Source organism: Sorex fumeus, unplaced genomic scaffold, assembly GCF_029834395.1.
Source record: "Sorex fumeus unplaced genomic scaffold, SorFum_2.1 ptg000045l, whole genome shotgun sequence".
NCBI classification, from domain to species: Eukaryota; Metazoa; Chordata; class Mammalia; order Eulipotyphla; family Soricidae; genus Sorex; species Sorex fumeus.
In genome coordinates this window covers 13,844,661-13,858,367 of record NW_026606102.1, presented here as the reverse complement: position 1 = coordinate 13,858,367, position 13,707 = coordinate 13,844,661, and the positions used below count along the sequence as shown (strand labels likewise).

The 13,707-nt window shown below is 60.5% G+C and overlaps 1 protein-coding gene across 1 annotated transcript in view; it reads right to left on the bottom strand.

Moving 5' to 3' along the window:
* GLIS1 (GLIS family zinc finger 1) overlaps window positions 1–13,707 on the bottom strand; it is a 185,544-nt gene that overhangs the window by 62,160 nt on the left and 109,677 nt on the right. The window contains exons 3-4 of the mRNA XM_056122330.1: window positions 7,665–7,842; window positions 5,673–6,501 (exon numbers count right to left, since the gene is read on the bottom strand). Coding sequence (XP_055978305.1) covers window positions 5,673–6,501; window positions 7,665–7,842 — 1,007 coding nt within the window. The remainder of the gene's footprint in view (window positions 1–5,672; window positions 6,502–7,664; window positions 7,843–13,707) is intronic.

Sequence of the window (13,707 nt, the reverse complement as noted above, 5' to 3'; positions counted from 1 at the left end):
ACAATTTTCACAAATTTTTTTTCCCCTGAAGTAATTTCTGATAATTCCATTAGCCGTTTAGTGGTAACACGCAATATAAAATAAATGATTCTGTGCCTGCTACCGGGGCAGGCTTGAGGGGTGGTGAGGATAATGAGGACAATGGTAGAGGGAGGGTCATGCTGGGGGAGGGAGTGAGGCTGGAACATGGAATCCCCAAAACAACTGCACGGTGAACAACTTCATAAACCACACTTAAATAAACTAAAAAAAAAAAAATGACAGAGTTACCCAGCATGGTCTTCTGTGGCGTCAAGAACTCATGACAGGGCTAGCCAGGTATCCTAGAGGAAAGGGCAGTTCAGATAGAGAAGGGAGCACCAAATAAAGGATGTTTGGAGGATCCTCCCAGGAGGGGAGATGCATGTCGAAAGTAGACTATGGACTGAACATGTTTGCCACTCAATGCCTCTTTTGCAGACCACAACACCCAAAAGGAGAGAGAGAACACAGGGGATTGCCCTGCCACAGAGACAGGGGGGATGGGGGGGTGGGGGTGGGAGGGATATTATCCATGGTGGTGGAAAATGGGCACTGGTGGAGGGATGGGTATCTGATCATTGTATAATTGAAACCAAAGCACAAAAAATTGTAAATCTACAACTTTAAAAAAAAATAAAATACAATAAAGGGGAAAAAAAAAAGAACTCATGACAGGGCTGGAGCAATAGTACAGCGGGTAGGACATTTGCCTTGCACGCAGCTAACCCGGGTTCGATTCCCAGCATCCCATATGGTCCCCCAAGCACCATCAGGAGCAGTTCCTGAGTGTAGAGCCAGGAATAACCTCTGTGCATCGCTGGGTATGACCCAAAAAGCAAAAAAATTTTAAAAAGGACTCATGGCAGGCCTGCACCTGGGGGACCTGTCTGGGGCGGGGCGGGGGAGGGGAGCAAGGAGGTCTCTGTCCTCAGAGGAAGCTCTAAGCGTCCCTGCTCTTGTTATCAGCCCCTCCAGAAATTTCCGCCTGCCAGAGTCGCCCCATTTGCTGTGCCCTCCTGCCCTCTTCTCCTTCTCTGGCTGCCACCCAGTGCCTGCTGAACATGGTTGACAAAGGACTCATTAATTTGCCTGCTCAGGTGGTTCTGGAATCTGGGGTCCTGCCTAGCAATGAGGGGCAGATGTTGAGATGAGTCGGCGTGTCCCATGGGCCAGAGAGAGAGAGAGAACAGTGGGTATGTGCTTGCCTGGCACAAGGCCAGCCCTGGTTTGATCCCCGGCACCCTGGATGGTACCCTGAGCACAGCCAGGTATGGTCCAACCCTGCGGCTCCCAAGAAAGAGGTTCCCTGCCCTCTAGGGACATGGTGTTGGGGGGCAGATGTCCCGACAGTGCAGTGAGTGGAGAAGCTCCTGGGACTTGCTCTGCGGGAGGAGGAGCTGGGACAGGTGGAGGCGGAAGTTAGTGTGTTGGAGGGGAAGGGTGGGGACGGGGGAGGGGAGTCAGGTCACTGTGTGGCTGGGGGCTGGGCCAAGCCACTGAGGCGCATGGGTAGCGACATGGCTACTTCACCAAGAAGCTCTGATGCTTCTTACTCAGCCCGGCAGAACAGGGTTACAACGGCCTTCGTCCTCTCTGCAGCCTCCCCAGTGGTGACTCCACCCCCTCCTGGAGGGAAACCAGGCTGGGCTCCAGCACGGTGACCGTGTGGGTCGATGTGGTCAGCACCAAAGCCCTGCCACTGGGCAGACAGGCTGACCCCGAGCATGGCGACACTCTCTGAGCCGCAGACTTCGGGTCAGCTCTGCTCTGAGGGTGGGGACTGGCTCTCGCTAAGTCAGGACAGAAAGACTCTGGGTCTGGGACCCCAGGAGAGGCCCTGGGACCCCGAGATGCCTTACTGCCACCCCCACAGAGCAATGGGAACAATGAGGAAACAAAGGCATTCAGCGGCGTCCACAGCGACACCAGTCCAGCAGCCCCACCCCCCTGCCCCCCTGTCTCTCGGAGCCACCAGAGCATCAATCTCCCTGCTGAGACCGACTCTCCTTCCAGGGTGACTCCCCTGCTGCCCCTCCACGCCCAGGCTCGGGATTCTCAGGGTCAGACTGGCAGAGCCAGCAGCCTTACCTGCCTCACCTGCCTGGCATCTTCACTCCTGGGGTTAGGAGCCCCTGGCAATCGCGAGAGGGCCGGGAGGAGCAGGCGGGGCCTCCAGTCAGCTGCACTGAGATGTGAGGGAGCCTTCAAGTTCCCCCATCTCACGCGAGGTCCCCCTGACAGCCACCGACGCAGAGCGAGCCTCTGTCCTGCTGACAGGAGTGTGACTGCAGGGCCACCAGCCTGGGGCGCAGCCTGCCCACTTCCCGGGAGCGAAAGCTGCAGGAGCCCATGCAGCAAGGCTGCCAAGGAGCTCTTGGAAGCCTCAGTCTCCTCACACAGAAGTCCCCGGAAGTGCTCCTGTCCATGATTCCTTGGATGGCTGAGCTGAGAACCCTGGGAAAGAGGGCGACCACGGCCTCCGCTGTCATTTCTGTGAGGCTGGTCACAGTGGTCCTCAGAGGATGCTGGTGCCAGGCCATGGTCCAGGGGCCCAGAAAGGCCATGCGGGGAAGGGGCCCCGGACGGGCACTCTGCACCTGCCCGGCTGCCTCCCATGCAGAGCTCCCGGTGCTGGAGAAGCTCTTCACCCCATCAGGGCTGCTGCTGCCGCAGATACTACTGCTTTAGAACGGCCTGAGCTGGCCAGGGCACTGCCCCTGCACTCTTGCCTCTCCAGATAAAACGCTCCAGGCGGCTTGATTCTGCACTGTCAGGCCACCTGAATCCCCTCCATCCAGGACAGCGGAAGGAAGAAAGCAAGAAATCCATCTCTGTAAAGGCTCGGAGGCATGGTGGCAGTGTTTGTTTGGGTTGGACGGCATCTTGCTATCATAATTCAAATGAAATCCCAGCTTAAATAAGGCTAAAATAACTGGGGCCACGGTCCTACCTAACCGGATATTGCAAAGAGATTAGGGAGCTGCTTCTGGTGGCTGGGATGGGCCACAGACAGGGCGGGGCTTCCCCCACACACACACTGTGCCGTGTACCCCAGGCAAGCCCCAAGGCTTCGGCGGCCTGTGGACTGAGGCTGGAACACAGGGGACTCGGTCCTGGAGGAAACTGCAGGCCCCTTGAGGCCCGCCTGGGGCAGGCGTTCACAGGCTAAATGCAAGGCAGCTGCGTGGCCATCCATCATGGGGTGGGATGGGCGAGGCTCGCCTAGGGAATAGAAAAAGACTGCTGGAAAGGTAATAAAAGGATTAGCTGCTATTTCAGCAAGACATTTACTCTCCCATCAAAGTGTCTCATCTATTTCCTGTTCCCCAGAGGCTCCAGGTTCAAAATTCCTTTGTCTGTGACAGCACATGGTAGCCGGCCTGTCATGAGAAATGAATAGTCTCCTGGGGTAGGGAGCTGAGGGGGGGCTGGGGTGACCGGTGCAGAGAGCAGGGAGCAGGGCGGTGGGCTGGGGGCGATCGGAGGCACACTCCGTCTGCAGGCAGGGACCTGGGGAAGCCTGGCCCGACACATATGAGCACCCGCGGTTGAGCAGCAGCTCAGTATGAACCCAAGCCGCCCGGCTTAGGCTCCACCCACGGGACCGAGCTGTTCTCTTGTTCCTGGGAGGTTTGGTGCAGTTCAGGTTCTCCGTGGACTTGGTGCAGCCGTGGTTGAGGTCCTCGTCTCAAGCGATGCCATCTCCGCAAGTCTGTTTCTTTTTTTTTCTATGTTTTAATTTATATTCATTATGCTTATAATCATTTTCCTTCTCACAGCAAGTTACGTTGATTAATTTCAGAATTCTGTTTTTGTATCAGAAAGATGCATCTGAACTTTCAGACACAGGCTCTTGTGCCTCGTCAGGGCCATCGGGAGTCTGCGTGTGTGGGCGCTCTCGGGAGCTGTGGCTGGCACCATGACCAGGAGCCTAGAGGGGCCCGCAGAGGCCTAACCACGACCAGTCTGGGCTCTTCACCCTCAACACCCTCTCAGGAAGCATCAAGGCAACGGCTTGAACATCACTCGCTCCATGACGCCCTCTGGGCCTGCCCTCCGGGGCCTGGGTAAGCTGCGTCCCTGCCCTTGGCAACCCTCTCCACACAGCTCCCCCAGCCCTGGCCATGAGTGCCACCGGGCAGTTCCAGACCTGGGCTCCAGACCGACACATAGAAGGGCAGGAACAGCCACTGTCCGGGTGAACCCAGAGAGACCCTGGCAGCCTGGCACGGGGCAGAACCCAGGGTTGCCGAGACTGTGTCATCCGGGCCTCTCCTTCCCACGTTTCCGGGTCCCTAAGGCCCCCTCACCCCATGTTCAACTTGGTGACCATGGGACGCTGGGAGTCACACAGGGAGCCGAGCACCAGCAGAATCATGCCACCTGGGGTTCAGTGCATGAAACCCCATCAGACTCCCCTCCCCCCCCACACACACACCCCAGCAAGGCCCCCAGCAGGAGGACGGCAAGGGAAAGTGGCTTAGCTACTGTGGGCTCGAGACTGCGGGAGGGACTGAGGGAACCTGAGTCTCCCGAAGCCCGGCCTGTGCTGGCCACTGGCCGTCCCTTCCCAGGCCGGGACACCCTTGCCACCAAGCCCAGATGCGAGACCGGGGACAGCAGCCATCAGCCTCCTTCCAGCTCCCCTGGGCCCACGGCACCAGCAGGCAGACACTGAGGGGCTCGCTCCAGCCGCGCCCACGTCTGCCCTTCCATCCTACAGACCCTGCCTGCCCCCACCGTCACCCCCGCACGACACAGCCTCTGTGGCGCTGAACCTGCCCCCACTCCACACGCAACGGGGCCAGGGAGGATGCTGGGGGGTTCAGGGCTCCGGCTGGCTGCCGGCATCTTCTGCCTCCTCCCCAGCCGGTCAGGGCATTGTGCAGACACCGAGGTGTACCCCCACCCCACAGCACCCCTTCCCGGGAGCACCCCACACGGGATGGGGGACTGTGGTCAAACACGACCGTGACTGTGACTCTGGACCTACGGACCAGACAGAGCCCCCCTCTCTGCTCCCCAGAAGCCCAGTGGGGAGCAGAGGCTCCACTACCCCTGCCCCGGGGGAACCTCTCCCCTCCAGGTGGGCAAACCAGGCCCTGCCAAGTGGGCGGGGGGGTGCTCATGGTGGGGCCTGAGGAATCAAAGAGGCAGACTGTACCCACTTGTTGTCTGAGAGAACTCCCCACTGTAGTGAGAGGGGAGGGGGGGGGAGAGGCCTGGGTGGAGTGTGTGTGTATGTGTGTGTGTGTGTGTGTGTGTGTGTGCGTGTGTGTGTGTGTGAGAGAGAGAGAGAGGGTGAAAGAGAGAGGGGAGAGAGAGAAAGAGAGAAGAAGAGGGAGAGGGAGAGAAAGAGAGGGAGAGACGGAGCCGAGTGGTGTACATGTGAGAGAGAGAGGGAGAGAGCGAGAGAGAGCGAGGGCATCAGAGACCTGAATGGTGTGGGGGGGGGTTTAGGGGGGACGGTACACGCACGCGTGTGTTTGTCCCCCTCACAGTGCCCTCACCCCTGCTGGCACTGCAGATGCTCTGTGGACCTGGTTCACCCCGAGTCGCGCCCCCTCAGCTCAGGGACCAGACTGCCCTGGCAAGCCCCGGCTGAGGCGGCTGGAGGGGAGCATGTCCCGCCCCCGGCTCCCGGCACTCACCATGCACTTGTTGGGCTTCTCGCCCGAGTGCACCCGCATGTGGATGAGCAGCTTGTAGCGGGCGTTGAAGGGCTTGTAGCGGCGCACGCAGCCGGCCCAGAAGCAGGTGAAGTCCTCGCCCTTGCGCTGGTCGATGTGGCTCTTCTCGATGTGTCGCACCAGCTCGTCCTGATGGTCGTAGGCCGCGCCGCAGTCCACCCAGCGGCAGGCCTGCCTCCCGGCCACCCGGCCCAGCCCCAGGCCACCCAGGGGCCCGGGGGGCAGCGGGGGCAGGGGGTAGGGGGGCGGCAGGCCCGGCTGGGGCGGCCCGAAGAGCTCGGAGAACTCGTCCGCCGGCTCCTGCTTCAGGAAGGCGGCCTTGCGGCAAGGGTCCAGTGGCACGCCGTCCACTCGGCCGTCCAGGGAGGCGGGGCCCGGCCGGACCCGCTTGGCAGGGCCCCCCAGGTCTCCTGGCAGCGGGGGGCTCCGGAGTCCGTTCACGCAGGTGACCAGAGGGCTCTGGGAGGCGCGGGGGGCCGGGGGGACGTCAGGGGCGGCCGAGGAGCTGGGGGGCAGGCCCAGGAGGCAGCAGCGCTTCAGGCTGCCCTCGGGGAGGTGGGCTTCTGGCGGGGGGCCCAGGCCAGGGCTGGGCTCAGTGCCCAGCAGGTAGCAGGAGGCTGCGGTGCTGGCCAGGTCGCTGTGCAGGCCGGGCGCCGGCGGGGCCCGGCGGTGGGCGGCCAGCGTGGCCCGAGCTTCCATCATGGACCGGTAGGCGGGCAGGGACTCCTGCTTGATGTGCGGGGGGACAGGGAGGCTGCCGTTCACGTAGGCGGCCGGGGGTCGGGGTGACCTGGAAGACAGGGGCAAAAGGCTCTGAAGAGCGGGACACGCTGGGCGCGGAGAGCCCGACATGCCCTCTGGACCCTGCGGGGAGGAGCAAACACACCCGTCCCCCAGGGCCCAGCTCCCCCAGAAAGCGCCAAGATTCTTTGGAAACGGAGGGGCAGCCTTGAGAAGCTCAGAATGCCAGGAGGAGGGCGGCCCAAGGGGCAGAGCACACGCAGGCAGGCATGTGGCCCTGAGTGCGGTGCCCAGCCGCACATCCCCCCCACAAGCACTGCCAGGTCTGTCCCTGGGAGGGGTGGTGGCTGAGCATCCCAGACCCTCACCCTGAGCCTCTGTGTCCATACTGACAGGTGATACAGGGGGGCTGGTGCCCGCCAACAATGCTCTTACTGTTGGGGCGGGGGTAGCTAAACCTTCGATAACACTGGGCAGTCTCTAAAAAAATAAAAAAAATGAAAGCACAGCCGCTCGTCCTGTGTTTGCATTCCTGAGCCTGGCAGAGGTGGGCACGGGAAGGGCAGGGCTCTGGGCAAACACCTGTCTGGAAAGCGTTAGTTAGTCAGTCATCTCTTCATCAACTCTCTAGTACCTATGATCCACCTATGCTCTCTCCTACCCTCTCTACCCATCAGCTATCCTTCTATCCTTCCTATCGACTATCTATCATTTATCATCTATTGTCTATCTTTTCTATTATCTATTTCCTGTCTGCCCGTCAGGCCCCTGGGGCTCCCCACTCCCCACTGCTGCTCCCTCTCCTTGGGCTGGTGTTGTCTCGGGGATCCCAGTGCCTGGCTCCCTCCTGGCTGCCATCCTGGGGCCTGGCAGGAAGCTTCTCTAGCCGAGACTCAAGGGGTGGTGTGGGCCTCGTGAGGGTCCCCCTCAAACAAACCCCCAACAGTCCGGGTCAAAGTCCTAGCCCGATGCGATTGAGGCTGCCGTCCCCAGCCGCCCAGCTACAATCCCACCCTGGGACTACCGTGGCCCTCCCAAGGTGCCACCGCTGCAGCGCGGGCCAAACACTGGCCAACATCTGGGCACTCCCGAGTTCTGGCCAGTACTGGCCGCCTCCCTGTGTGTCCCGCTCACCCCCACCCCGCGGTGTGAGGCCCAGAGATGCTCCGATCCTGGCCTCCGTGAGCGCCCCCAGCCGAGGCCAAGACGTACCTGCTCGGGAGGGGGAGGTGCAGTAGCCTCTCGCAGGCCGGGGGGTGGGCCCGGGGGGGCGGGGTGCCCGCCGGGAGGAACAGGCCCTGGCAGCAGGTAGGACTGGGGCCCTCGGCCAGGTCCAGGTCCAGCAGGCTCTTCTCTGAGCCGGGGGTGCAGTGGCCATGGCTCCCGTTCACTAGGCAGAGAAAGGAGACAGTGAGGGCGGCTGCCGGGATACCAGGAGTCCTGGGGCAGTGCGGGACGGAGCGCCCCCCGGGACCCCGCCATCGCCACGGGACCCACGGCGCAGCCCCAGTGCCAGGAGCTGCTGAGCCCCAGGGGGAAAGTGGCCCCACGGGCGGAGCTGCCAGTCACAGCACAGGAAGCTCCTCTCCGTGCCGGCAGTCGGTCAGGGATCCACGTGCCACCTACTGTCATCTGGAAGGGGGCTGGCTGCAGGCTGGGCAGGCAGCAGTCCGTGCTGCCCAGAAGGCAGGTGAGCAGCACTGACACTGTGTGCCTGTGCATGTGTACAGACGAGTGCGCACACACATATGTGCACCCTGTTCGTGGATGTGCGCCCAAATGTGTGCATATCGTGGTGTGCGACTGAATGCGTGTCAGTCTATGCATATGTGTATTGTGTGTGCGTATCCACATGAGTGCCTCATGCAGTGTGTTTGCATGTGTGTGTGCATGAATTGTGTACATATGTGCATGCGAACGTGTGTGTACACCTGTGTGCGTACACATGCACATTTGTGTGTGTGCCTGTGTGTTTATGTGTGTGTGTGTGTGTGTGTGTGTGTGTGTAAGGAAGAAGTTCCCACTCCAAGCACTGATTCTGGTCATTAGCATGTCTCAGTCTGCACTGTCTCCCGCTGTGGGTTACAGCCCCAGAAACACACAGAAATCCCATATCCGCCCCCCCCACCCCACGCAGTGATAATGCCACTGCGCCATGCCCAGTCACTGGCATCTCGTGAAGTTCCATTGGGGCTCTAAAGGGAAACCAAGCCTGAAGGTACTAGATAAAGTGCAAGAACAGCATGTTTGGCACGGGACTGGGGAGCCAGCACAGGGCCCCAGCAGGCACGGGACCTGGTCCAGTGCCCAGTGCCACCTGCCTGCCCCAGCCTTGCTGAGAACAGCACCTCCGCGTGTGGGCCTGCGGGTCTCCGGCACTATGGAGCCTGAACAGCCCTGCCTTCAGGCCTTCCACTCCCCCCAGCTGTTGGGGGTGGCCCAGAATGTCAGCATGGCTCGGGGCGAGCACGGAGAGCACCCCCAATGTCAGGCACGGTCACGGAAGCCACGCCCCCTTTCTGGCCCGTCCCCAGGGCAAGGAGGGTTAATCTGGGACAACCTTCCTGGCCTCCAGGCCGCCACGTGGCAGAATTAGGTTAAAGCAGAGTGGATGTGAGTGAGGGTCTCTGTGTGCCTCAGTAGCCCCCAAACAAGGCTGTGGCACAGCCCTGCCCAAGCTGCCCCTCAGCCACGGAGACCACTGAGTCAGGTCCCCGGCTGCCAAGCGAGGCTCTGAGAGTGGGCATGCAAGCCCTTCACGGTGCCAGCGTAAGGGGGCACCTGACCAGTACCCCAACAGCATCATCAACAGGCCTGCACGTCACCCCAGAACTGCCAGCACAGAGCAAGGAGGCCATGGAGGTGGGGAGAGACCAGAACACGGGCAGCGGCCTGGCCTGCAGGACACATGCCCCAGTGATCCCACTGGCCCCTGGGCCCGCTGTCCACGGGAGGGAGGAGGAGGATCGGGTATGGAAGAGAAAAGGGGAGCTGGGATGTTCCAGGGCCTGGCCAAGATGACGCACCAAAGTCTCCCTTGGGGCTCCAGACCAACCCCGCCCCAGCCTGCCTCTGAGTCTATGCCAGGAAAACCGCCTCTGAGCCCCAACACCGACTCTCCCCTTCCCGCCTTGCGGACCCCACGGCACCTCCCAGCCCACCCCAGGCAGCCCCCACAGCCGCGCCTGCCTGTGACAGCTGGAGAACTCACCCCTGCTCTCCGGGTGCCCACAGCCTGCCTGACTCCTGACAGCCTGGAGAGGACCATGCAGTGTCCCCGGCGGGTGGGGGGTCCCAGGCCAACTCGTGCAAGGGGACCCCTTCCCAGCAGAGCCAGCCCGCGTCCTGCGGGGACAGACGCCCGCTTCCCCTGGCCGCGCCGCTCCTGGGCCGGCCCCTCACGAGCTTATTTTTTAATAACTTGGTCGTTTTTTAATTAAAAAGCAATCCCTGGTAACAAATGTGAGCGGCCTGAGTTAATGAGAGCCGGCTGCCGCCCGCTTGCGTCCGTCTCTGTGCACAGCCCTGGCTGCCCGAATCGCTTCGGCACACCATTTTATTGTCCCGTGGAGGCAAGGCCTGGGCCTGGGCCTCAGAAAACTGTGGCTAATTTTATGACCATTAATAGCATTTGGAGCAGAGAACACTTAATCATCGCTCGCTCTGCGGGGCGTTCTCCCAGCGCCTGGCCGAGGCTGAGGGCACTTCTCAGCCGCCCGCCACGACCCACCAGGCCTGCAGGGGACCGCTGTGTTACTCAGCCCTTCTAGGCCAGGGGTCCCGGGGTCTGGGAATGTCCGGGGAGCCCAGCACCCTCAAGGTCTCGCTCCTCAAGCCTCCCTTCCTACACACCAGGCACTGGAGCCTTTCCAGAAGGTTCCAACCTGACGAGGTGGGCAAGCAGAGGTTTGGGGATTTGGGGCCTTCAACCAGGCTTGTGGTCTATATGAGGTGGGGGACACAGCTCAAAGCCAGATCCCCAGCTTGGCTCAATCTTTTCGTCTGCTTCCTTCTGAGCCAGCAGAGAACAGTGTCCCCATTTCATCCCCAGAAGTCCCCCACCAGTGATTCCGACTGGTCAGCAGATCAATGCAGGTGCAAAGGGGCTAAAAACCACAACTGCAAGGAGGGTCATGTGGAAGAGACGGGGACAGTCCACTGCCGCCGGACAGCAAGTCCCAAGTGTCAGGCTCCTTGGTCCAGAGAGGTAGTACAGTGGGTAGGGCACTAGCCTTGCATGCGGCTGGCCCAGGTTCGATTCCCAGCATCCCATTTGGTTGTCCAGACCCCACCAGGAGTGATTAGTGAGCACAGAGCCAGGAGTAAGCCCTGAGCACTGCCGGGTGTGCCCCTAACCATTCTCCCCCCCTAAAAAATTCTAAATGTCAGGATCCAAAGGAGGTTGCCAGGCATAAGTCTGGGGACAGAGATGCAGGCAGAGGCACAGAGCAGCCAAGTGGTCCCCAAGCCACACAGGGGGCCGGGGCTGAGCTGAGACACAGAACTCAGTGGGAAGAGACGGCCAACGCTGGGCCAGTCCTGCGCACAGCTGGTCTCCACCGGATACACTGCACAAGTGGCTTTGTGGGGAGGGAGGCCTGGAGCCACAGTGTGACCCTGATCGGGGATCTAGCCCCCAGCGAGCCTGGTCACTGACCCTCACACCAGGAGGACAGTCCCGACCCCCACCCCGGGGCAGGGGTGAAAGGCGGCCAGTGAAAGGTGAAAGGCAGGTACACAGCCCTGGGACCCAAGCGCAAGAAATGAAACCCGAGATGCTGAGACACGTCCAGGGGAGCAGGCTCAGAGGAAAGTGGGCGGAACCGTCCCCTCTGCTGCCACAGACCAAGTCCTCCCAGGGGTCACAGCAGCTGCCCACTGACTCTCCCTGCCAGGAAACAGGTCTGTGGGCTTTCTCGGGGATGGAGGGGTGTGGTCCCTGGGGGGAACCATGAAGCCTCCAGGGACCCAGGAGGCTCTCCCTGGGAAAAGGAGCTTAGGAAGTCCTGTGTCCCAACCCACATGGTGTAAGAAAGCCTAGAACGTCACGCCTGGGACTTGCTGATCATTTATTTTTATTTACTTGCCTTTTGTTTGCTTTGAGGCCACAGCCAGCCTGCGGTGCTCAGAGTTGGTTCCAGCTTTGGTCAGGGATGACTCCTGGTGGGCTTGGGAGATCCAATGGGGGGCCGGGGATCGAACCTGGGCTGACCGCATGCAAGGCAGGCACTCTGCCCACTATACTGTCGCTCTGGGCCCCGCCCATCGTTTATTTCATCCCTCGATGAAGCAACCGAGGATCAGAGGGGAACAGAGCCGCCCCAGACACACAGCAAGTGCACAGCAGAGCCTGGCCCCACACTCCTTCTGTCTTTGAGTCTCAGCTGAGCCACGTCCTGAACCCGGTGCCTTTGGCCTGCTTCGAGCTCACGGGAAGCATCCGACAGGTGCTGATGGCAACAATGATTGCTTGGCCTGTTGATGGCTCGGATTGTGGCAGAACAGAGGGTAGGGGTCGGGGTGGGGTTGGCCAGAGGATTGGATGACCTGGGACTACACACAAGACAAGCCCCCACAGCTGCGGGGGGACCAAAGGCAGGACCCGGCAGGCTGTGTGAGGCCACAGCCCACTGACGTGCCTCACACAGATCGGGGGACCTGCCAGAGGGCTTTGCAAATTACCATCCCGGCTTGGCTGTAAGGCGGTACCACGGAGAAGGTGACTCCCCGCGAGAATTTTAATTCCTGCTGGAACGTGCCAAGTCGCCTTAGAGAGACAAGGATGCGCTCAGCACCCAGGGCCCGGCGGCCACCTGCTCAAGCGCCAACGGTGGCCAGTGACAGGACTGCTCCCCGCGCACCCTCAAGCAGACGTGCGGTGCCCGCCAGGAGTCAGACAAGGTGAGACCACACTGCGCTTTGCAATCTCCGACACATTTTCCAGTCAACGCCTCTGAGAAGTACTGCGAAACTCCAGGAGTTTGCTGAGCAGGCCCAGAAGGGGCAAGCAACCTGTCTGATCTCACACAGCAAATGGAGAGCTTGTAGTACCAGGGACCAGCTCACCTATCACCTAGTCCGCAAACATTCCCTGCAAAGGGCAGGTAGTGAAAAGCTCACCTGGGCAGGCGATAGTCTCTGCCATACCACTCAACACCTTGGGGCTCAGGGAAGCAGATGAGGGCAGCCGGCAGCACCGGGCCAACCCTGGACCCGGCACGGCCGCTGGAGACAGGCTTTGCAATTAGAAAGACAAGACTTCAACCTCTTCAACTCACACGTCCTTACTTCCGGAAAATGGGAGAAGATGCCAGGTGGGGTTAATGACGAGAGCATCACTGCCAAGGACTGAACACAGCGCCTAGCGCCCGGCATTGATGACGGAGGGTGCTCTTCATAGAAGGGGGTGTGGGGGGGGTTATGTAGAACTCCCAGGGTACTTTGCTTCTGCAGACTCCTGGGGCCCTCCTGCCCCCCAGGGAGATGCGTGTCCTTCGAGATGATTCCTGGGCTCCTGCCCCACCCAGTGCCCTCCTCCGCTCTTAGCCACACCAGAAGCAGCTGTGGGTGAGGAGCACATTCTGCATAGCTGTTGACATCTGCCCCCTACGCAGTGGGCTTCTCTCCCCACTCACACAGCACCCCAGAAGGAGAACCTCAGAGCACAAATGCACCCTGAGTGCAGCCTCCCGAGGTGTTTGTGAAATGCTGACCATGAGTTTGGGGCCCAGAGACTCAGCTGGGCATCCCAAAACCAAGTTTTCTGGGGACCTGGGAAAATGGGATCATTGGGAAAGAGGAAGAAGGACTGTTCCGAGTCCACTTCTCTGCCTATATATGCAAACACAAGGAAAGAAACACACACACACACACACACACACACAGTCGAGGATCAGGCCTTGGCTCCACCATGAAGTTTCTGGCCAATCCCTTCCCAGTGATAGACTCCATCACTTGTCTGAGCCTCCATTTCTCCACTGTAAAATGGGGACAAACTCCCAGCTCCAGTGGGCGTCTATGAGTGAGACGATATGTGAGAGGCAGGACTTCTGGCCCCTTCGTCCAGGCCCTTTGTTTGTTTTCTCAGCCTCCTAGGATGACCATCTCTGAGACTGGGGCCCACCTTCCCAGGAGTGAGACCAGCCATTGCCTGGAGACCACCTCTGTCCATGGAGGCTGTGATCTGAAGGCCGGGTCAGTACCAAGCAGGGCCTGAGCTTTCTCCCCTGTGCTTTGGGGTCGAGCTGGAGGGGTA